The sequence below is a fragment of the Canis aureus genome, chromosome 14 (genome assembly GCF_053574225.1).
Source record: "Canis aureus isolate CA01 chromosome 14, VMU_Caureus_v.1.0, whole genome shotgun sequence".
NCBI classification, from domain to species: Eukaryota; Metazoa; Chordata; class Mammalia; order Carnivora; family Canidae; genus Canis; species Canis aureus.
In genome coordinates, this window is record NC_135624.1 from 19,223,090 (window position 1) to 19,246,775 (window position 23,686).

At 35.7% G+C, this 23,686-nt stretch overlaps 1 protein-coding gene across 1 annotated transcript in view; it reads right to left on the minus strand.

The window, feature by feature from the left end:
* EIF3H (eukaryotic translation initiation factor 3 subunit H) overlaps positions 1–23,686 on the minus strand; it is a 95,701-nt gene that overhangs the window by 57,531 nt on the left and 14,484 nt on the right. Inside the window, exon 2 of the mRNA XM_077847028.1 lies at positions 14,373–14,529. Within this exon, the coding sequence (XP_077703154.1) occupies positions 14,373–14,529 (157 nt within the window). The remainder of the gene's footprint in view (positions 1–14,372; positions 14,530–23,686) is intronic.

Here is a 23,686-nt window from a genome sequence, read left to right on the forward strand (position 1 = left end):
AACTTAGAAGTACTTCTCTATTTTCCAAAAATCAGAATGTTACAAACACCTGGTAAACAACTCTATCCATGTTCACATCATTTTCTATTTTTAATACTTTTCTCTTTTGTCTTAACAGGGAAGAGAAAAGCGCTGTTGACTGCCACTTCCATATAATCCTTTCACTGCCAAGGGCAAACAAGATACACTAAAAGAAGAACATTACATCCTTAAGTGCCCAAAACCAGGCTTAAAGTTACACTGGGACATGGAAACTTCAAGCCAACTGATTAAGAATACTCAAAAATCAGGGATGCCTGTGTGGCTCAGCCGGTTATGCATCTGCCTTTGACTGAGGTCATGATCCCAGAGTGCCGGGATTGAATCTCGAGTGGGGCCCCCCACTCAATGCGGAGTCTGCTTCTCCCCTCTCCCTGTGCAACTCCCCGTTTGTGCTTTCTCTCTCTCTCTGACAAATAAAATCTTTTAAAAAAATTTTAAGAGTACTCAAAAATCAAAGCAGTAAAAAAAAGCACGTGAATGCATGTACAAAGCATTTATATGTAAATTTTCAAGATGGTACTTAATAATGATTATACATTATGCTAATGATAACATCCTAAATTTCTAAATCATCCCTGTTCTCCCCCTTTACTAATCAAAATGAAGATATATTTCCCAAACCAAAATAATTACTTAAATACATAACAAACATGTATTAAATATCTGTGAAAGATTATATAGTAAAGAAAATTAGTGGATAGAGTCTGTTGATTTTGATCACTAAAAATTTCATTCATCTGTACCAGACATAAGTTTAAAATTTCAAGTTCAAAGACAAACCAAGATAATTTCTCAAACAAATTAAATAAATTCTATGATTAGTATATAATTCATTCATTATGGGTGAAATAGTTCAAATCTTTCCATAAATCCTCAAAGATGTCCATCACCACTTAATACCAGTTTAAGTTAAACCAGTAGCAGTACTATATTCTCATAGCACGAAACCTGTATTTTAAAAGCACATATTTCTTTTTTTTAAGATTTTATTTATTTATTTATGAGAGACACACACGGAGAGAGAGGCAGAGACACAGGCAGAGGGAGAAAGAAGCAGGCTCCACGCAGGAAGCCCGACGTGGGACTCAATCCCAGATCTCTAGGATCACACCCTGGGCCGAAGGCAGCACTAAACCGCTGAGCCACCAGGGCTGCCCAAAAGCACATGTTTCTATCAAATAATAACTAACTCAATTATGCCAAAAGTCCTGATAGTACTCCACCATCATATGATAAACAAAAGCATAATTATGATCCAAGCAAAAAACTAAAGAGAAGCAAGGTCAGATAACTTGATATTCAACTACTATACTTTCAAGCTTTTAATTTTATGTTTACAGGTTTTCTCATTCTATGGCTCACTTAGCTATTGAAGTTGCACCTCCCTAGAATTCTGGCTTGGGCAGAGTCTTTCTTTAAAAAAAAAAAAAAAAAAAAATCTCTTCACAGTGAAAAAAATTATGGTCTAACTCACAAAGATGACGAGAAACCTTAGCAATTTAAACAGACAAGCCTTGAAATAATATTGTGATCAAAGTATCAAGCAGCTTAATAAAACCCAGGTGGCTCAGGCTTATCATATATGGTACTCATTACCACAATTGCACTATTTAATCTACTTCCTGGTGTCAACAAAAACTTTCTGTTATTAATTCCCCCCAGTTATGGATCTGCTTAAGTTTACTGCAGTTTTCTGATAAGCTAACTCTTCGTCCAAAAAAATTTAAAAAGAGAGAGCGGGTCTCCTTTTAAATGTTTTAGAACTGGAGCCATGGCGGGTAAAACCACAGAAACCACGGTGGCTTTGTATTATTAGTCATCTATATAAGTATGTTAATTCCTAAGAAGGTACCAGATGACTCATGGTTAACACAGTTTTATAAGGGCTCACATGTTTACATCAAAAAGGTAACCATATGCACATAAAAAGAACTGTTTACAAGTTATAAACCTCAGATTCAAATAAGAGATTTATCCACTGACAAAGGTACACAGGTTAGATTGTACCAGTCAGTTCCCTCTCACCCATACAAAACTTTTCCATCATCCATATGATTCTCTGGTTACAACTTTAAGATTTTGAAGCAATTTTCCTATCTATAGGTCTTACTGACGTTTTTCAAAGGTACTTAACTGTTTCTCAGGAAACTTGTTTTAGAGCATAATTTGTTTCCAAAAAGATTCCATTTGGCACAGTAAATATGTGCATATTACATCTACCTCCATATTGGTGCCAAACACCGAAGCAGCAAAAAGATTATAACCAAAGATAGAGAAGAGTAAGAAAAGGGTAGCATGATCATAGTTAAAATCCCCGGACTTCCTACTTGGTCTCAACCACAGATACACACTGTGACATCCAAAAAGGTCAACTGTGAGAGGTGTACATGTTGCACACCTCCAGTTTACAGACAGTTAGTTGTACTGGTTACAAAGGAAAACCACTAAGTAACTGCTCAGTGTTTCACGAGTGGCACCCAGCGTTCAAATAGATTCCTTACAACTAACTAATCCATCTCCTTTCCATGCTCTCTTCTCTTTCATTCTGCTTGCAGATGGCAGTCACGGCAGATTGGAAACAGTGCACAACATACCACTTAATAATGCATGTACTCAGTCTCTATCACTACTGCCTTTTTAAGTCATCTGCAAAGCAATGTATTCTAGAAAGTTTTCCTGTGTCAGTCAACAATGATTTCCTAAATTAATTAAACCATCTATTCAACCTATTGTTTGGAACTGCATTCAGTAGAACTTAATAAACTATTTTCCTCCCTTAATCTACCCAGATTAACCTATAATTACTTTCTTCATTCCATGTAGCAAAATATCAGAACCCATGCTTTCAGTATTTAAATGGGTTTCAAGAGTCTGAGCCGAATGTACATATTCAACTAGTATTAATTTTCAGTTGACCTAAAGGTTAGAATTGTCCTTTGTTTTTTTTACTACCTAGTGTATATACACAAACTTAGGAAACTTTCTGAAGTTTAACATTAAAGTCAACTATGATTCCAGTAGTGCTGACAGTAACTGGTAGCACTAAGAAGTAAACGTCTAAGTAAATATATCATCCTGCCAGTTACAACTGCAGGCATCTATATCACTCACAGTGATTTTGACAAAATACTAGGATTATTGACAACCCTCCTAAATTGTTGTGGATTACACATTTCATGTTGGGGTTTCTTTTTTTTTTTTTTTTTAAGATTTTATTTATTTATTCATGAGAGACACAGAGAGAGAAAGGCAGAGACACAGACAGAGAAAGAAGCAGGCTCCACACAGGAAGCCCGATGTGGGACTCGATCCCCAGACCCAGGATCACCCTGAGCCGAAGGCAGAGGCTTAACCGCTGAGCCACCCAGCCATCCCTCAAAAGTTTCTGTTGTGATCTACTCTGCAAATGTGAAAACTGAGGCTGGAGAGACCCGATTTCAATTAGTAGTAAGCCTTACCAGAACTTTGGCTAAAACTCACTCTAAACATCCTTTTTTTATGCCTTTCAGAAAAGTTTACAAGATCTGTCTATGAATGATTTTGGGAATTCTCTCAACTAAGATTATAATGGGGGGGGGGGGGGGCGGGTAGGGAGGACAGGCACCTGGGTGGCTCAGTCGGTACAGTGTCTGCCTTGGGCTTAGGTCATGATCCCAGGGCCCTAGGATCAAGACCCATACCATGCTCCCTGCTCAGCGGGGAGCTTGCTTCTCCCTCTGCCACTCCCACTGCTTGTGCGTGCTTGTGCGTAAAATCTTTTAAAAATATATTTAAAAATGACTATAATATTTATGCATACACACATCATTTCCATATATGTGAAACTGGCTATCTTCTATCAGGGTGTTCACAGAATAGAGACAATTCTAAAGAAATTCAAGCCTGGATTCTGATAAAAACATCACAGTCTTATTGTTAGCTAAAGGAGCAAGGAAATAACTCAGATATGGCTTATAATGATCTTAATATTTCATATTATGTCTATACCATCCCATTCCTCAAGCGATCACCAAAGAAAATGGCTAATACCCATCCAAGTTTTATGTCACCACTCTTCATAAAACCTTTCATTTCACTCTCCCCTAGTACTAAATCTTTTTGTATTAACTACATTTTCAGGGCAGGAGTGGTGATAGGAGTAATAGGAGAAGAAATTTTAAATCTAAGAAGAAGTAATTCACATTACCAAAAGAGTCTTGGTGATAGACTTTTTAAACCAAGTATATTTATTTACAGATTAAATTATTGTCAGAAAAATGTTCATCTAAAATTCTAGGAGTCACTACTAAATGAGATCAAAAATAAAAACAAAGTATTTCCACTATGAAAATGAAAAACAGATAATTTACAAATTTTCAGGAACAAAATTATTTTAACGAAACAACAGAAACACTCTGAATTGCAAACTTGGAGACACAGATTTGCCAACATATACTTGTAAACGTGAGTCATTCCCCAACTACATAAAAATATTTTCTGGACACTTTCACCTAAATAACATTATAATTTTTACTTTATACTAATAATCTAACTTACTAAAATAGGGATGCCTGGGTGGCTCAGCAGTTGAGCGTCTGCCTTCGGCTCAGGGTGTGATCCCGGAGCCCCAGGATAAGGTCCCACACTGGGCTTCCTGCATGAAGCCTGCTTCTCCCTCTGCCTATGTCTCTACCTCTCTCTGTGTGTGTCTCTCATGAATAGATAAAATATTTTAAAGTCATAATAATAATTCACTAAAATTATGTGCTAACAAACCTTCAAGTCAAATATATCGCTTAGAATAGCTACGTAAGTTCTTTACATAATGAAGACTTCAGAAAACATTCTTAGTAGAAACATAGGTACATAACAGCCAGTAGAAATGCCTGGCTCCTGGTTCCCACTTAAATATTGATTTGATGAAATGAATAACAAAGGAATAAAGAAAAAAAAGGGGGAAGGTAAAGTGAAAGGAGATGAGCTAGATAGTGGTTTGAGGACAACTGGTATTTGTAGAGCAACTGCTGCTACTGCCCTGCTGCCTGCTGGGGTTATTAACGGCATGCTCCAAGTCCAAAGAGCCCCACCTAGGACTCTGCTGTTGGACTCTTACAGCCACAGTTGCCAGTTGCGGGGTTAGTAACCTGCCATCAAAAACTCCCTCTCTGAGGTGAGCACTATTCAATTCTACAAAACAGTCATTACGTAATATTTCTACAAAGACCACTAGGATAACCTTGTGATCTTCTCACCAATCAAGCAGGGAAAAAAGGTCGCTGTATATTAAAATGTCTGTAGGTTCAATGTTAGAGAAAACAAAATGAATGTATATGAGGATAAGGGTAGTGGGGAGATGTAGGGTTGCATGATAATGCATTAAGTAATCAATTATACTGTTACTTAAGCCAAAATAAAAATTGCCTTTGTTCTCAAATAAATTAGAAAGTGTCTAAAATGCACTGGGTAAAAATTACTACTAAAAAATAAAGCAGCTGATGACCCTCAAGGTGGAAAAAAATAAAGGTATGAAAACAGCACTCTCAAAGTGGTGTAAAAGGTTAGCCACAAAAGTAATCACAAATGGATAAAAGTTTCAAGATCTATGAAAATTTCACGAAGTGAGATAAGTTGGTTTGCATTTCTGGGCAAGATAGGAAGCAAGTTTATTTTTTTTTTTATTTTTTATTTTTTTTAGGAAGCAAGTTTAAACTGTGTTGCTTAAGACAATTTTTGGAAAAGCAGAAACAGCAAGGATCTTTGGTTACACACTGTAACTGTGGCTTTCTGACATTTAATTAGTGCCAAAACAGTTCATTTTTAATGGTTATTACCTTAAAGTTCAGTAATAAATTCAAATATCTATACCTAAAGTTGTTGTGGTTCAAAAGTTAAGACAATTTTTATTTAATTAAAATGTAAACCACTGGGAATAGTAATTTAAGGATTACACTTTTAGACTTGGGAAACTTAGGAATTTTAAATACTATTTAAGTACTGTATCCACCTGTAATTTTCAAATCTTAAAGTATTACTTTAAGTCTGCACAAAATTTGAACACGTTTTACTTGGCTTCTTTCCAAACCATAGCACTTACACTTTAGGGACCAAGGGAGGGTATAGTGTAAAGCGCTTTAATTTCTTTAAGCAGAAAAATCTTTTACCTTGACCACATTTTCAATAGAATATATCCTTCCATGCACAGGAATTCCTCAACTCATTTAAAAGGAGGGAATAAACCTAAGTTTTAAAACATTAAATGCAAAAAATTTCTTCAAACTTTTAAAAAGCTAGACTTTATTCCTACTCTTGTATTTACTATCTTGAGACATCCAAAGTAAAAGAACAAAAAAGGCATAAAAACACTGGGATTGATGCTTCACATTTGAATTGTATGTCTCATATTCTAATCACCTTAATAAACCAAAGACTAAACATATAAAGTAAAATTCTTAAGTTACTTCCAAATCACAAACCAGACTTTCTGAGCAATCAAAATAATTTAAGTAAGCAATAATAATCTAAAGTTCATTGCCCTGAATATTCAGTGATAAGCCATTAAATGCAAACAGTTTAACATTTTCAAAATACTACCATGAATATCAACAAAGATATCAGTACCCAGGAGAATTATATCATAATTCAGTGTACAGATTCTCTCTAGTTACCCTCCTATACACTGTTTCATTTAAAATGAAATAAATATTAAATGTTTTATTAAATATTTACAATTTATTAGATATCACATTTAAATATTTATCAAATATTTTACATAGAGCTAAGTGCAGCATGAGTCCTAGATTTCTATAAACATGGCCCTAAATTATTGTCAGGAGTCCTTTATGTATCAAAAAAAAAAAAAAAAAAAAACCCTAGATGTCAGAAACAGCTTCCCCACCTGGATACAAAATCAGCACAAAATTTGAAAAATATTGTCAAGGAATATTATTACCACTGAACAATAAAGATAAAGATGCCAAGTTGAATTTATAGTCAATAATTTGCTTTGTTTCTAGAAATGCTTGTATTACTTATGCAGGCCCAGAAATGTGAATTGCAACAAATTCACAAGATGTAACTTCCTTAAAAATTACTTAAAATACAAACAACATCCACCTACAAAATCAAACTTCTGCTCTCCTGTGGAGTCATTTCCCTGGAGGAATTATTAGCTCATACCTGAGTGTTCGCATCACTTTTTGTCCTTTCCCACTCTAGACTTTTCTCAATTCTGTTTCATAATTCTCCCACCTAGTATCTTTCCAAAGCAGTGACCAGGGTTCCCTTTCTTTGGATCTTTTCCACCACCCATTCCATGTAATTTGCTGAATAAATGCTGAAATGAATTACTAAGAACTAGTTTTGTTTTCTGAGATATTTGAAACATTTTATCATACCTCTTAAGGATCTGAGGTCACAAATTAAACATCCTCTGACTTCTCCAATAAGTTTCAAAACACACTCCAAAATGATCTATATGTATTTCCAATATCTGCACCAAGAAAAGCTATTTGGAAAAAAAAATGCAGTAAAAACAAGATTTTTTTTTCAAAACTGAATCTGCGAACAGATCACAATGATCACTGATTATTCACACAGACAGAAGATAATACAAAATAAGCATCATGTCTTGTCACAAAATGTCCCCATCCGTATTTAAAAAAAAAAAAAAAAAAGAAGAAGAAGAAAGAAAGAAAGCTTTCTCTATCCTGACTCAACTCTTCCCTGAACTGAAAGCAATACAAAGCCAAAACAGTAATTATCGGGGAGGTTTCAAGCAGTGTTGCCCTGGGTGTGGGCTGCAGGCAAACTAAGAAGAAAGAGAAGGTGAGAGTTCAGGAAGCAAGCGATTAAGCAGAGATTTTCCCCAATGCAAACTATGGCTTGCTTAAGTGGACAGTGTTACAAATAAGGTAGCTACATAAAACCTACTCTCTCTGAACTCCCAGTATATTTTATTGTAATTCCATTTTTGCCAATTCATATTTTGGCTTTGAAAAGTCTGTTGAATACTCTACATAACTGCTTTTCTTTTGGAAGTTTAATCATAACAAAATAATTGTGTCCAACAGTCTAAGGTAGTATTTCTTGCTCTAACACCAAACTTGAGTAAAAAAATAATTTTCGAGTATGTGGAAATGAACAAAAAAGCCAAAAGCTGTCTCTGTGTACATATCACGTCTGTGTGTGGAATTACTTCACAAATTCTACATGCTGCACACGTTCGTACTGTCTGAGTCAGTTAGGCATCATTTCATTCCCCTAACTGCATTTTAGTAGTACAATATAGTCTTCATGCTTCGTTTTTGAAGGAAACTTATTTGAAGTCTAAGCATCATCCTTTGGACTGACTTAAAGAGAGCAAACTAAGAAATCTGTCCATTCCAAATATGAAAATTATGGATTTGGCTCTGATGCAGAATAAAGTAAGCTTCTTATATCACCTGCAATATTAAATTGATTTAGTCTGCTGAAAAACAAGACAGTGAGTTATTAGATCTGTGTTTAATTCAGTGCACTTTATAACATATTTAAGGAATTCAGTTGTATAAAACAGTATCTGAATCTTATCAGATGAAAATATTTTTCCCTTTTAGCAAGCCTCGGGTAGCATGTCTGAGAAAACAAATTAGTCTCCAGTTCTCCTAAGCTTGATAATAGTGCCCCCTAATGGGAATTTTAATATGAGTCTTTCTACTCAATTTTTAAAAAGCATATATTCTCTAATATGAGCAAGTTATCTCACTTTTAACCACAAAGTAAATCCAGTAATATAAAAGAATATCAAGATTGAAGCCACTTAAGGGAGAATTATCACATGTGGAAAAGCAAAAAGTGAATTCATGGAGAGAAAGAAAAAAGAAAAACTTCATGCCACAAGTTTTCCTGGTTTTGAATCACCCTCTGGTAACATAATCCAAAGTGGCACTGATCTCATAAAGAAATTATCCTTCAGCTACGTTTCTAGTACTCAGTAAGCAATTAACATTTGTTAAATGAAAGATAGTACAGAGTCAGGAAAAAACTAGCTCAGAATTGAAGTCATTCAGTGTCACATTGATCTAAGTATAGACCTGAGATTCCCACCCAAGTTTTTTGGCCTTCTACCATTCATTACCTTTCCATAATACAGGCATACTCTGCTTTTGGAAGTTTGTGGTATACCACTTCACTTTTCCAAAAGTCCTACTGAAAGAAATCCAAAGAGAATTTTCACTCTTACCAAAAGAGGCAAAAAGCGAAAATAACATTCAGCATTTGTTTTGCAGTGAACTGTCAGAGGCAGCACAGATGCCAAGCAGCAAGAGTGGCCCTAACAAACGTCCCCACTATCAAGCTGCCATAGCTTTGAACTGTGCCTGTAAGCATCTGTGCTTTATCTTGATTTATTTTGTGCATCCATTAGCAAGATGTGTATGAAGGTATCAGAAAAGCCTAACAGAAATTATTTCTTGGGCCTGGGAACACTCAAAATTTTTTCCATATAAATTAATGGTATTTGCCTCTTCACTTCGCGACAAAGGTTTCATAGAAACACTCAACTTTCACGGAAACCTGTACCTGGCTCACAAGTCTGCAACCGTGAATTAAATGTTTTTCTTCCCTAATATCTATAGACAGTTCCCCTAAACATCAAAACTCAATTGGGGGCGGGGGGAGGGGGGGGAGGGTCAAAAGAAAAAAATGCACTAAAATAAAGGAAAAACTACATCCTCTGATACTTTCCAGATGCATGTGAAACAAATACCCAATGATATCAGTGTTTTTCTTACAGTGCCCACAATACATTCTGGACTCAGAGTCAATGTTAAGACAACATCTAGATGGAATAAGCAACAAAGAAAAAGTCATCTATTCATGACACAATGAGAGAACTATTACCTTATTCTTTAATCTTATGAGAGACGGAAAATAACAAGAAGAAAAATATGTGTACGTGTGTGTGTGTGTGTGTGTGTGTGTGCACATACACTAAAGAAAAGTGGTCAAACTTTAAAGGGCTGGAGAGTTAAAAAAAAAAATTCAGGTTTGGTGCCCATATGGTCTCTGTCACAACTAGCCAACTATGCCACTGTAGCAGGAACGCAAGACACAGAAACTATATAAATGAATGGCCATGGCAGTGTTCCAATAAAACTTTACATGCAAAAGCAGGCCCAGATTGTAGCCTGTCAGCCCCTAATTTAAAACATTTCACTTTGAGATCTGAGATTAAAAATCTCCACTTTACATGAGGCACCAAAACAAAAACACAGAAACAAACAAACACCTAAGCAACTCAAAATATTTAATCATTAAAACTATTAGTTTGTGAGATCTTTACTTCCATAAGGTGAAGGGTAGAAAAAAAGGATATTCCCTAAATAAATATTGGTTTTAGTAGGCATAAAGTAACAGAAAAGCAGCACGTAAACCAATGGATGTTTAATGATTTAATATAATAAACATGAAGGGCTCTTCTAGTCCAAGATATATTCATATAATGAGAAAATTTAGCTTTTGCCTAGGTTTGATAAAAATCAAATGGTGACTACATACTAAAGTCTATTCAAATTCATTTATTTAATGAATTATGTTAGAGAACCTAAAATTCAAGACTGACTCTCTCTTAGGGTAGGAAGAAATACAGAGTTATGATCTTAGATTTTTCACATGCAAGAAAAATGGCAAATCCTACTAGCTTATAAAGATAAATTAAAAACATGGCTGTTTTACCAAAAACCAGATTTCAGTTACAAAATAATGATGCCTCCTCATTCTATATCCTTTAATCACTGACTTCCAGTTCACTAAATGTCCAAAAGCAACAATATGTAGAAGAAAAATCATGAGACTTGGAACCAGGCAGATTCAAAGATTTCAATCCCTATTCTATAAATTCCCAGTTAAATTATTTTTGACAAGTTATTTGTCTTACTGAGCATCAGTTTCCTAATTTGGAAAATGGGACTGATAAAACGTTCAAATGTGCAGATTAATTACAGACTATGTACATATAATACACAGCACACAATACTCAGCAAGTTTTTTTTTTACTATTTAACGCTTAACTAAAAATTCTTATTATGTCTATGTTGTTAAAACACCTTTTTAATGAGCTTCTTAAAGTACCTGTTAATAAAATAGCATGTTGGTCAATCACCTGAAAGCCATTTAAAAAGTCAGCATCCAGGGATCAAGATAAAAAATTAATTAAAAAAAATTAATAATACATTTTGCTTTGCTCATCTACCCAAATTGCACTGACCATTATTTCTTACACGTATTCTAAATTGAGAATTTTATAAGGCAAAATTAATTACCTGAAAAACTATGTGACAATATAAACCATTCTGGAAACAATTCTACTCCCAACTACGCCACTAACAAAGTAACTGAGTCACTACTAGTGAACCTCTCAGACTCCTCACCTGCAAACCAAAAACTATGTTAACAATCCCTTGTCATCTCCTATAGTCTTCCAGCTCTAATAGAGTTATTACTGAGATATAATTAAGCATCTCCAGATAGAGTGGTAAAGAGAGGAACTGAGATATCCTAACACTCCTGGAATAGAGTGCAGAAAAATCCCAACCATAATCTGAGAGTATTACAGTACTTCAGATAAAATATTACAGTTCAAGGATGCCTGGGTGGCTCAGCAGTTGAGCATCTGCCTTTGGCTCAGGGTGTGATCCTGGGATCCAGGATCGAGTCCTGCATTCCTTCTCCCTACATGGAGCCTGTGTCTGTGTGTGTGCGTGTGTGTATCTCTCTCTCTGTTCTCTCATGGATAAATAAATCTTTAAAAAAATATATTACAGTTCATATGAAACAAGGAGAGCTTAGCCACCTTAAGAAAAAAAAGTACATACTGCACAAAAGTTTTTAAAAACGTAAATACACAAGTGCCTAGAATAAAACAGCCTTGTGGTTAGTTTCTAAAGGTATTACTTTAATGAAAAAATGATTTTTGTAGACAAACTGCAATATCAAGGTACTAACCTTAGCAAGAATACGTTTGGTGTCTACAAAATAGCTGGAAGAAAATAAAGACAACACAAATAAATGGAGAGACATACTGTGTTCACATACTGAAGATTTAATATTGTTAAAATGCCCATGCTACCCAAAGTGATCTACAGATTTTATGTAATCCCTATCAAAATCACAATGTATTTTCATGGAAATAGGGGGGAAAAATCCTAAAATTCATATGGAATTTCAAAGAACCCTAAACAGCCAAAATCTTGAGAACGCAAAACAAAGCTGGATCACATTTCCTGATTTCAAAACATATTACAAAGCAACAGTAACCAAAGCAGAATGGTACCAGCATAGCATTCCTAGAGGAAAATATAAAAAAGAAACTTCCTAACATTGGTCTTGGCAATAATTTCTTACATGTTACACCAAAAGCACTAGCAACAAAAGCAGGAACAGACAATATGGATTACATCAAACTAAAAAACTTCTGCAAAGGAAACAACCAACAGAGTAAAAAAGTAACCTACACAATGGGAGAAAATATCTGCAAACCATACATATGATAAACTGTTAATATCTAGAATACACTGAGAACTTCTTCAATTCAACAACAATCCTATAAAATGGGCAAAGGGCCTTAACAGACCTTTCTTCAAAGCATACATACAGACAACAAGCACATGAAAAGATGCTCAACATCATTATCCCTCAGGGAAATAGAAATCATAACCACACTGAGATATCACCTCATACCTATTAGAAGGATCGCTATCAAAAAAATAAGTAACCAGAAAATAACAAATTTTGGTGAGGATGTGAAGAAATCAGAACTCTTGCCCAGTAGTGGTGGGTAATATAAACTAGTGTAACTACTATGAAAAACAGTATGGAAGTTCTTCAAAAAAAAATTAAATACAGAATTGCTATATGCTCTTGCAAATCCCATTTCTGGGTATACATTTAAGAGAACTGAAAACAGAACCTTGAAGACATATCTGCAACATGATCCAAAAGAGCCAAAAGACGGAAACAATCTAAATATTTATCAACAGATAAATGGATAAAGTAGTACATACATATCACAGAATATTATTCAGCCTTAAAAAAGCATATCTTGTCATATGCTATAACATGGATGAACCTTGAGAACATTAAGCTAAATAATCCAGTCTCTAGAAAGACAAACACTGCACGATTTCATTTTTATGAAATATTTAAAGGAGTCAAACTATTAGAAACAGAAAGCAGATGGGACACCTGGCTGGCTCAGGCGGTAGAGCACGTGACTCTTGATCTCAGAGTCATGGGTTTGAGCCCAACTTTGGATATAGAAATTAGTTAAAAATAAAATATTTAAAAAAAAAAAAAAAAAAAAAGGAAAAGGAAAGCAAGTCAGCAAGCAAGCAGGCAAGCAGAATAGTGGTTACCAGAGGCTGGCAAGGAGGAAAAGAACTGGGGTTGGTTAAAGGATACAATTTCAGGTTTCTGCCAGATGAAAAAATTCCAGAGCTTTGTTGCAGAACCTGCATATAGTTAACACTCTATATTACACACCCAAAAATGGTTTAAGATGGTAAATTAAGCTACTCATTCTTATCATTATAAGAAAAAAGTTATATAGAAAATGATCCCTGAGGGTTCAAACAAATGGGAAATTATTGACCTTGGCCTTTGGTGTGAGCTGTAACTACTAATGGCCTTTGCTAACAAAGCAATTATATCTGTAGCATAAATAAATAAATAAATAAATAAATAAATAAATAAATAAAATCAACCAACCAACCAACCAAAAAACCCCACAACTCCTGAAATGTTCAGTGTCTTCTTTTTGAAATAGATGGCTATGCTGATCCTCTTAAACATTAATTCAAAATACTATAGAAGAAAATGGATGATGGACACATAATGATAATCTCTACCCTTCACCATGTCAGTCATTTGCAAGTGATTTAATGATGGGAAACTTAACAGCAGAGCTCCTCTCCAAATTACAAAATCAGAATCTCAAATTCCAAATAAGGCCAACTACTGAAGTTTTTAATATAAATCCTCATTTCAAATAATTTGCATAATTTTTTCAAGAAACCCAGTAATCAAATGTACTAGGCTGGCCTGATAGGCTCCCAATAAGAGATAATCAAAGATTATGGTAAGATCTGTATTAAAAACCATTTCTGGAGCTCCTGAGTAGCTCAGTCAGTTAAGCATCAAACCGTTAAATTTCAGCTCAGGTCGTGATCTCAGGGTAGTGAGACCAAACCTCGCATCCGGCTCCAAGTTTGACACAGAATCTGCCTAAGAGTCTGTTTCTCTCTCCTTCTGCCCCTCCCTCAACTCACAAGTCAACATTTGTGTGTACTGTAGTCGTGTGAAATAAGTACCCTTACCTTCATCAAAATCAGCATCATCTTCTGTGTGCTGGGGGAAAGGAAAGCAGTTGGTAATTTCAAGTCGATCTTCTACAACCAAGCCCAAAAGCACTCCTTGAACCACTTCAGTTCCTTGTCCCTCTTCCTGATAATGTTTGATTATTTTTAATACCACCTAAAAGAAATACAAAAGTAAGTTTAAAACGATCCTAACAATTTACATTTCCTTATTTCAAAGGAAAAAAATGAACCAAAATAGTGGGTTTGCAAAAATCACAAAATTATGTGACAGAACTAACCAAGTTTCTTACAAATCAATTCCTTTACTCTGATACAAGTAATAAAACTGATATAATCTAAATGTACATCTGTAACTCCTAGAGTTTGAAGATATGTCAAAAACGTCCAGTACATGGGGATCCCTGGGTGGCTCAGAGGTTTAGCGCCTGCCTTCGGCCCAGGGTGTGATCCCGGAGTCCCGGGATCAAGTCCCACATCAGGCTCCCTGCATAGAGCCTGCTTCTTTCTCCACCTATGTCTCTGCCTCTCTCTTATGAATGAATAAATTTTAAAAAATGTTTTTAAATGTCCACGTACAGCACTTATGACCTTCAGGTCAAGGCTTCCAAAAGGTCTGGCATCCAGGAACGCCTTCAAAAAGTATCATCTCAATCCAAAGTTAATGTCTGTTAATAGGATGATAATTTCCTGACAGAGACGATAAAACCATCAATAAGACTCAGAGATAAGGGCAGCCCCGGTGGCGCAGCCGTTTGGCGCCGCCTGCAGCCTGGTGTGTGATCCTGGAGACCTGGGATCAAGTCCCACATGGCGCTCCCTCAATGGAGCCTGCTTCTCCCTCTGCCTGTGTCTCTGCCTCTCTCTCTGTGTCTATAAATAAATAAATAAAATCTTAAAAAAAAAAAAAAAGACACAGAGATAAATAACTCAATTACCTGAAAACCTGAAACAAACTATTCCCCTGACAATTTCAACATCTCAAGATGGTTCCTGAACAGAACATCTCATTAAGCCAAAGAAAGCAACAATGAAAACCTGTATCCAAGAAGGATGTTTGGTAACACAAAAAACAAAGAACAAAGTCTCCAGCACTAGCTAATTTTCCTCAACCAGAAAGATACACCAAATAACCTTTAATGGAAAAACTGGCTCTTATATTACTCCCTCCTATCACATTTCCACAAAGATAAAGAAGTAACACTGTAAGGCTGGACATGCAATTAATTTAAAAGTTCACAGTAACAGTACTCATTAATTATAATTCCTAGGAAATAAGGTTTTTATTTTTTTTAAAAGGTTTTATTTATTTATTTATGAGAGACACAGAAAGAGAGAGGCAGAGACACAGGCAGAGGGAGAAGCAGGCTCCATGCAGGGAGCCTGACGTAGGACTCTATCCCAGGAATCCAGGATCCCGCCCCAGGCTGAAGGCGCTAAACCACTGGACCACCGGGGCTGCCCGGAAATAAGGTTTTTAATGTATGTGAAGTGCTTTGAATGCAATTGGCACATAGTATTTATTAATAGTAGTAACATCATTTAGTATAAGCACATGACCTGAAGACTAAAGGGCAACACAATCTAAAATGTAGTAAGTTCCCAGAGGGCAAAATAAGTCTTACAACAAAATGCTAATTAGTATTTTACTGATTTGTGTTTCACTTAAAACAAATACATTATGACATAAATTAATCATAGATAACCAGTTAATAACAGGTTATAATTAGTGAATATTATATGCCAGGCAATATTCTTAATTATTTCATGTGTATTATCAAATCATGTAATTCCTATAACTATTTTAAGAGAAAGGAATATAATCTTTCAACAAACAAGAGAACAAAAGCAGTGGGGCGCCTGGGTGGTGCAGTCAGTTGGGCATCCAACTCTTAGTTTCTGACTCAGGTTGTGATCTCAACATCATGGGACTGAGCCCTGTATATGGCTCTGCATTCAGCACAGAGTCGGCGTAAGACTCTTTCTCCCCCTCCCTCGACCCCTCTCCTCTCTCTTCTCTAAGATAAATAAATAAATCTTTAAAAACAAAACAAAACAAAAGCAGAGAGAAAATAAATGGCTAAAGGTCACACATCCAAGAAGTGGAAAAACCAAGTTTTAAACCAAGCCGAACTCCAAAGCTTTGTGAGTATTTTAACTTTAATAACGAGAAAACTGACTTTAATATCAATAATTCAATAACTAAAACAGTGGATTACTCACAGATTAACTGACCCCAAAAAGATTTAACTGACCCCAAAAAGATTTTACACCAATGAGACCCAGCCCTTTTAAGGATACCAAGCAGTTAGCAGGGAAAAGAACTTAACGTGGAAAGTTAATAGGATGATAATTTCCTGACAGAGAAATCAGCCAACTGATTAAGACCATCAATACTGTGAAATAAAGAAAGTGCACCATCTTACACATTTGTACATAAAAGACCTCTTCCCCTTCTTGAAAAAGCACAAAATGAGCTTTAAGTCATGCAGGTATGGGTAGGAGTTCCAGTTCCAACATTTACTAGCTGTGACCCTGGGAAAGCTATTTGATCTTTCTAAATCTTTGACTTTTTTTTTTAATATTTTATTTACTTATTCATGAGAGACACAGAGAGAGGCAGAGACACAGAGGAAGAAGCAGGCTCCACGCAGGGAGCCCGACGCGGGACTCGATCCCCAAACTCCAGGATCATGCCCTGGGTCAAAGGCAGGCGCTAAACTGCTGAGCCACCCAGGTGTCCCCTAAATCTTTGACTTCTAATTTGCAACATGGACACTATTAAAAATGAGATAATGTATGATAGATACTTCACACAGGTCTGACACGTAATAAATAATAAATGATCAAAATTATTGATTTTTGTCAATAAAAAGCACTAACTAATAAAAACCACTTACTCAATTTATTCAATTCAATTGAATATTCAATTTACTTCTCTGCTAAGGGCACTTGTTGTCACACTTAAAAAAGAAACATGGATGACTAAGAAAGGATAAACAGAACTAATTAAAAGTTATTAAAAACACACCTATCAGCTTGTCTAGGTTGCCTAGGTTCCTAGACACTTAACCCTATCAATGAGATCACTGAACTACTGTTGAAATCAAAGTAAATGAGAGATGAGAGATGCCAGAAGACAGAGGAGCTTAATGCAGATCTTTAGACAAACTCTAGAGTTGATTCAACAGCTGGCACTCACATGTGCAAAAAGGAGTGTGATGACAAGGACCCAGCAGTTTCAAAAAGAAGCCAGTCCAAAACAACCCCATTTCCTTTTACAAAGAAAATTAAGAAAAATTATTATTATACTTGAAAATTAGTTACCACAATACAAAAATAACTTATACGGAAGCACCGTCTTAACTGTAACAAAAATGAACTGTAGATCAATGGGAGTGGAGGGATAGGAGAGAATATAACCAAACAGCACCGCAGCTTGATATGCCTAAAGAATCATTGCAACTTCATATAGCATCAACAGAAGTACAGTACTTCAAGTAAGAGAAATTATCACCTGTCATATTCAGTTCTCTATGATGACCAGAAAACATTTACAGGAACAGTACCCAACCAGAGATGGGAGAAGCAGGTGGTTTAACTATCTGCTATAAACAATCAACATAAATAAGTATACACAGAAAGGGGTAATTATAAGTAAGAAAGCTTAAAACCCTGTGATGAGAACTAGTTCAATGAATTCCAATCTCTCTCCAGAGTAGAGCCCATCACAAACAGCACTCTCTAGTGAGGCACAAGAGGATGTGTCTTCTTTTGAAAGGCACACTAGACCACAGGTGACAGTATCAGGAAAGAAGGCTTAAATTTTAAGGATGAATTCTCTCTAGCATTTAATGCTATTCAAAATAAAAAGACTTTAGTCATCAGTAAAATAATTCCCTATCATTTATGATCTTGCACTGTAATGTAATCTGATAAAACATCCAAAAATATTTTTTTAATTTTTCTATCAAAATTAAGCTAACTCATTCTTCAGTCTGACATCTTATGCCCTTATTTCCTACATACATGCTAAAATCTCTATTCTTTAGTTCAAAAACTCATGTAATGGACTTGCAATTCAAACTTGAGAGATGTCAAAAGGAAACTCCTGATCAGAAGGAACAAATTCACATGCAAGTTTTTGATATTCTATAGAAATATCCAGTAATTTACTGTATAAATAAAAATGTTCGACAGATGTTTCATATTTCTAAGACAAAAAATTCATGTTCTGCTTTCCTCTTAAAAATTCTCATAGAAACGAAGAGATGTTTTTATTCACCACATCTTCAACACCCAACACTGACTGGTACTGGCACTTAAAAGATACTCAGAATATATTTGCTGAAGGAATGAAAGTTAAGCATTTATCAATAACTTACATCAAGCACTCCACAGTATCTTACACACAATGACTCAATCCCATAACTATTGTATGAAGTGAAAAAGATTTCCTCATTTACTTGACAGATAAGGAAACAGAGACAATCTGACACAGACTTATTAAATCAGGGAGGTGAGATATGACTTTCGACTTCAAGGTACTTATAATTACTTGACAATAACTGAGTAACTTTGTAACTACAAGGTTAAAACAGAATGCAGGGGCAACAGCTCTGAAGAAGCCCCTGTAACTAGGCTGCAGAAGCAAGGTTTTGTCATGAAGCAGAAAAAGTTCAGTGTAAGGTTATAGGGTCAGGCAGCAAAAGACAGTAAGGGAATGGTGCTAGAGGTGAAATTTTTTGACTCTGACCACTAGGTATCAAGTAGCATCAACAGGAAACTGCCATTAGTTGCCAGAATGCCAATACAGCTTCCAATATTGAGCAGCACTATTCTCACAAGCCACAAGATGGGAATGTTCCACCACAGAAGTCCTGTTTCAGTCAAGTTCATCCCCTTTTATTTCCCTCCCTCAACCAACCATATGCCTCTGTCCCTAAAACAGTGCTGATATATTTTTAATTAATACTGTTTATGTCATGCTTCCTCTTTTAAAAATAGATATATGAAAGCTTAATAATCTCCAAAACAAAAACATACTCCTGTATTTTATTTTTAAGTGTCACAAATGATCCCACATACTCAAGAGCTCTATATCCCTTGTTCTCAGCTCATCAAAATGGCCTGCGGAATATTTTTAAATAAATGAAGAGTGGTCTTCACCTCGGCTATATATTAAAGCCATCAGTATTAAAGAACAAAAACAAAAGCAAAAACAAAAAAGAAAATAAAAAGCTGACGGCCTAGGGGTACTTGGGTGGCTCAGTGGTTGAGTATCTGCCTTCAGCTCAGGGTGTGATTCCTGGGATCCCAGCTCAGGGTCCTGGGATTGAGTCCCTCACTGGGCTCCCACAGGGAACCTGCTTCTCCCTCTGCCTATGTCTCTGCCCCTCTCTCTGTGTTTCTCATGAAAAAAAGAAAGAAAAAGAAAGAAAGAAAGAAAGAAAGAAAGAAAGAAAGAAAGAAAGAAAGAAAGAAAAGAAAAGAAAGAAAAGAAAGAAAAGAAAGAAAAGAAAGAAAAGAAAGAAAGAAAGAAAGAAAGAAAGAAACCTCTATTTAACCCTCATAAATGAAAGTAAGAATGACAAGTAACATTTAAATATTATTATGAAAATAGTTTAGACCTCAGAGACCCTCTATAAAAGTATTGGGAATTCTCCCACTTTAAGAACCACTATTCCTGGGACACCTGGGTGGCTCAGGGGTTGAGCGTCTGCCTTCAGGGTGTGATCCCGGAGTCCCAGGATCAAGTCCCTGCATGGAGCCTGCTTCTCCCTCTGCCTATGTCCCTGCCTCTCTGTGTGTCTCTCATGAATAAATAAATAAAATCTTAAAAAAAAAAAAAAAAAAAAAAAAAAGACCACTATTCCAGAATGACAATTAAGAAAGTGAATGAAAATTATAGTGAAGTGCACTCTGAAGAAAATAAAGAGAGGAGTGAAAAGGAGGTAACTCCACTGGAATGACCCTGGAAAGACCCCTGATGACACCTTGGGTGAAGAGAATACTTGCCAGCTCTGGATTTCAAATTAAAATGCTAATATTTACTTTTTATGAAGTACACAAATCAAACTTCAGGAGAACAAAAAAAAACTAAAGATGGATGAACACTAGGATGGGAGCAGAAGACTTTCATGCTTTTACCAAAAGCACTGGTATATAAATAATAAACTCAATCTCCTCACAGGAAGTTATGTCTCAAGATACCATCATATTAATTTAAGATGAGAAATTTCATATAATTTTTGTAGATTAGCAAAATCCTTTCAGGAAATATTGCAATGACTTTTGATCAACAATATTTCCAATACCAGTGTCAGAGTCCATCTTTACCCAGTAAAATTCGGTCTATGAATCTACCACACAAAATTCCCCTTTTAAAGCAACTTTACTAAAGTTCAGGGTTAAAACAAACTATTTAAGAAATATACCTGGAATTTTTAGTCTTTGCAATATGCCAATTTGCAGTACCCGAATCCCCTCCACTCCTGTAGACATACAGAAATGTTGAATATACTGAATTTCTATAAAGTTTAAAATAGATCAATCAAGTGAAGACAAGGAAACCAACAACCAGAACATTAACCGTGTGAATTAACACACCGTAGTATCCAAAGGTATATCAGACCTAGATATAATATCCAAGAGCTAGGAGTTGGATTACAATCCATTTTCTGTCCTGGATCAAAAGATGGTGTCCTAGACTTCTGAGTTAATAAAGTAGAAACTGAGACCCTTCCAAAAAGTTAGAATTCCATGAAAAGTGTTGTGGAAAGGTAGAACACAGTAACTGCAGCATCTTCTAGTTAAATACAAAGTTACTACATGACCCAAATTCCTATTGCTAGGAATTCACCAGGAGAAACGAAAACATACACACATAAAGATACGTCCACAACATAACAGCATTATTCATAATAGCTAAAAACTAAAAGCAACCCAAAGGCCACCTAGGTAAAACCTACAAAAACAAATTGTACTATATCCATTGTATGTACTACTACTCAGCCCAATAAAAAGGAACAAAATACCAGTACAACAGAAGAATCTGAAAAACACTATACTAACTGAAAGAAGCCAAACAAAATGCTATGTACTATATGATTTCATTTATTTGAAATTCTAGAAAAGGGAAAACAAAACCTACCCTAAGTAGTTGCCTCGGGCCAAGGTGAGAGCTGATACTGACTGCAAATGGACACACTCTTTAGGGCAAAGCAAGTATTTTTACACCTTGATGATGTGGCAACTGTACAGTTATTTATAACTACAAAAGTTCATATTACATATTTAAAGTAGGTGAATTTTATTCTGTATAAATAACACCTTAACTTTAAAAACCTATACACATTTTTAGAAATCTGATGAAGGGGCAGCTCTGGTGGCTCAGCGGTTTAGCGCCGCCTTCAGCCCAGGGTGTCATCCTGGAAACCCGGGATGGAGTCCAACGTCAGGCTCCCTGCATGGAGCCTGCTTCTCCCTCTACCTGTGTCTCTGCCTCTCTCTCTCTCTCTCTCTCTCTTTCTCTGTCTCTCATGAATAAGTAAATAAAATATTAAAAAAAGAAAAAAGAAAAAAGAAATTTGATGAAGAAACAACTCAGATATGTAGGCACTACCAATTTTTCTCAATTCAGAGTTCAAAGATCCCCTGAAATGCTTACAAGGAACTAGGTAAAAAAGCACTGCTATATACCTGCATTATGTATAATATATGTTTTATATAAATATATATAAACACAAGCTTATAATAACTCACGTTTATAATAAGCCCAGGCAATCAAGAATAAATTAAACTGTACTGTTTTAGAAGCCAAAATAGTAAAACATTCACAATTTTGCCATTTTTTGAAGTATTTTGGAATTAATTGGATTAATTAGGTATTTTACTGATAATTTCTATATACTTAAAGGCATTTTCCTGGAAGAAAGGTCTGGGGCATTCCTCAGATTCCCCAAGAGGCCACAACACACAAAAGGTTAGAGTTTTAAAAATTAATAGTAATAAAAATGTATCACATACATGCAGGTATGCTTTTATGTCTGCATGAACAAGAATGGTGAAGGACATATCTTTTATGAATCTGTTATTATTTAGTTATAATAGGCATGTATTGTTTTCAATTCAAAAAACATCAATATTAAGAAAAAGTTAAAAGATGGGCAGCCCCGGTGGCGCAGGGGTTTAGTGCCGCCTGCAGCCCGGGGTGTGATCCTGGAGACCCGGGATCGAGTCCCGCATCGGGCTCCCTGCATGGAGCCTGCTTCTCTCTGCCTGTATCTCTGCCTCTCTTTCACTCTCTATAAATCAATCAATCAATCAATCAATCAATCAATCAATCTTAAAAAAAAAAAGAAAGAAAAAAAAAAGAAAAAGTTAAAAGATTTTAAAATCCAGCAATTACTGCAATTTACTGCATGAAGTTTCACCCAAAAAAAACCCAAAATTTCTTTCTGACAATGCTCCTGAGTTTACAGAATGTGGACTTATCTTGATTTTAGCATGTTTCTGGGGGTATGTAAAAAAGGAGTGGGTGAAGAAGTGGCTTTGAAAGAGGAGAAAACGAAAAAATACGACTGTAAGCCTGAACATCTGCTGACTTTAAATTCTAATCTCCTGCTGATATGGTTACTCTTCACCTCTATTCACAGATCTCACTGCACTCACATACACAAAGGACTACACAATATGTGTATGTACATACCACCAAGGTCAAAGAGGTAACTTCTGGATATACAGTCTGGTTTTCAACAAGCAGAGAGGTCTGTTTAAGAGAAGCCTAACATAAGCCAATTTAAATCAGCAAAAATATCAATTCAAATTTTGAGCAAACTAACAGCAGTAAGTCTTCACCAAGAAAAGCTGGTTTCCCACTGTCCCTATAGTAGACAGAAAAAGGATCTGCTGAAAGCCCAATTAAAATTAGAGACATAAGGGGATCCCTGGGTGGCTCAGCAGTTTAGCGCCTGCCTTCTGCCCAGGGCATAATCCTGGAGTCCCGGGATCAGGTCCCACATCGGGCTCCCTGAATGGACCTTGCTTCTCCCTCTGCCTGTGTCTCCGCCTCTCTCTCTGTGAGTCTCTCATAAATAAATAAACAAAATCTTTAAAAAATAATAAAAATAAAATAAAATAAAATTAGACATAAGTAGCTTTTAAATTGTAGAACTATACCTTCTATCATTTTAAACCTTCTTGTATAAAGCTGAGTTCACAGGGAATGTTCAGAGGTTGCAACCTGTATTGTGCACCTAGAACAAGAAAACACTAAATCCATTTGTTCATCTTTTTAAACAGCTCACAGATAA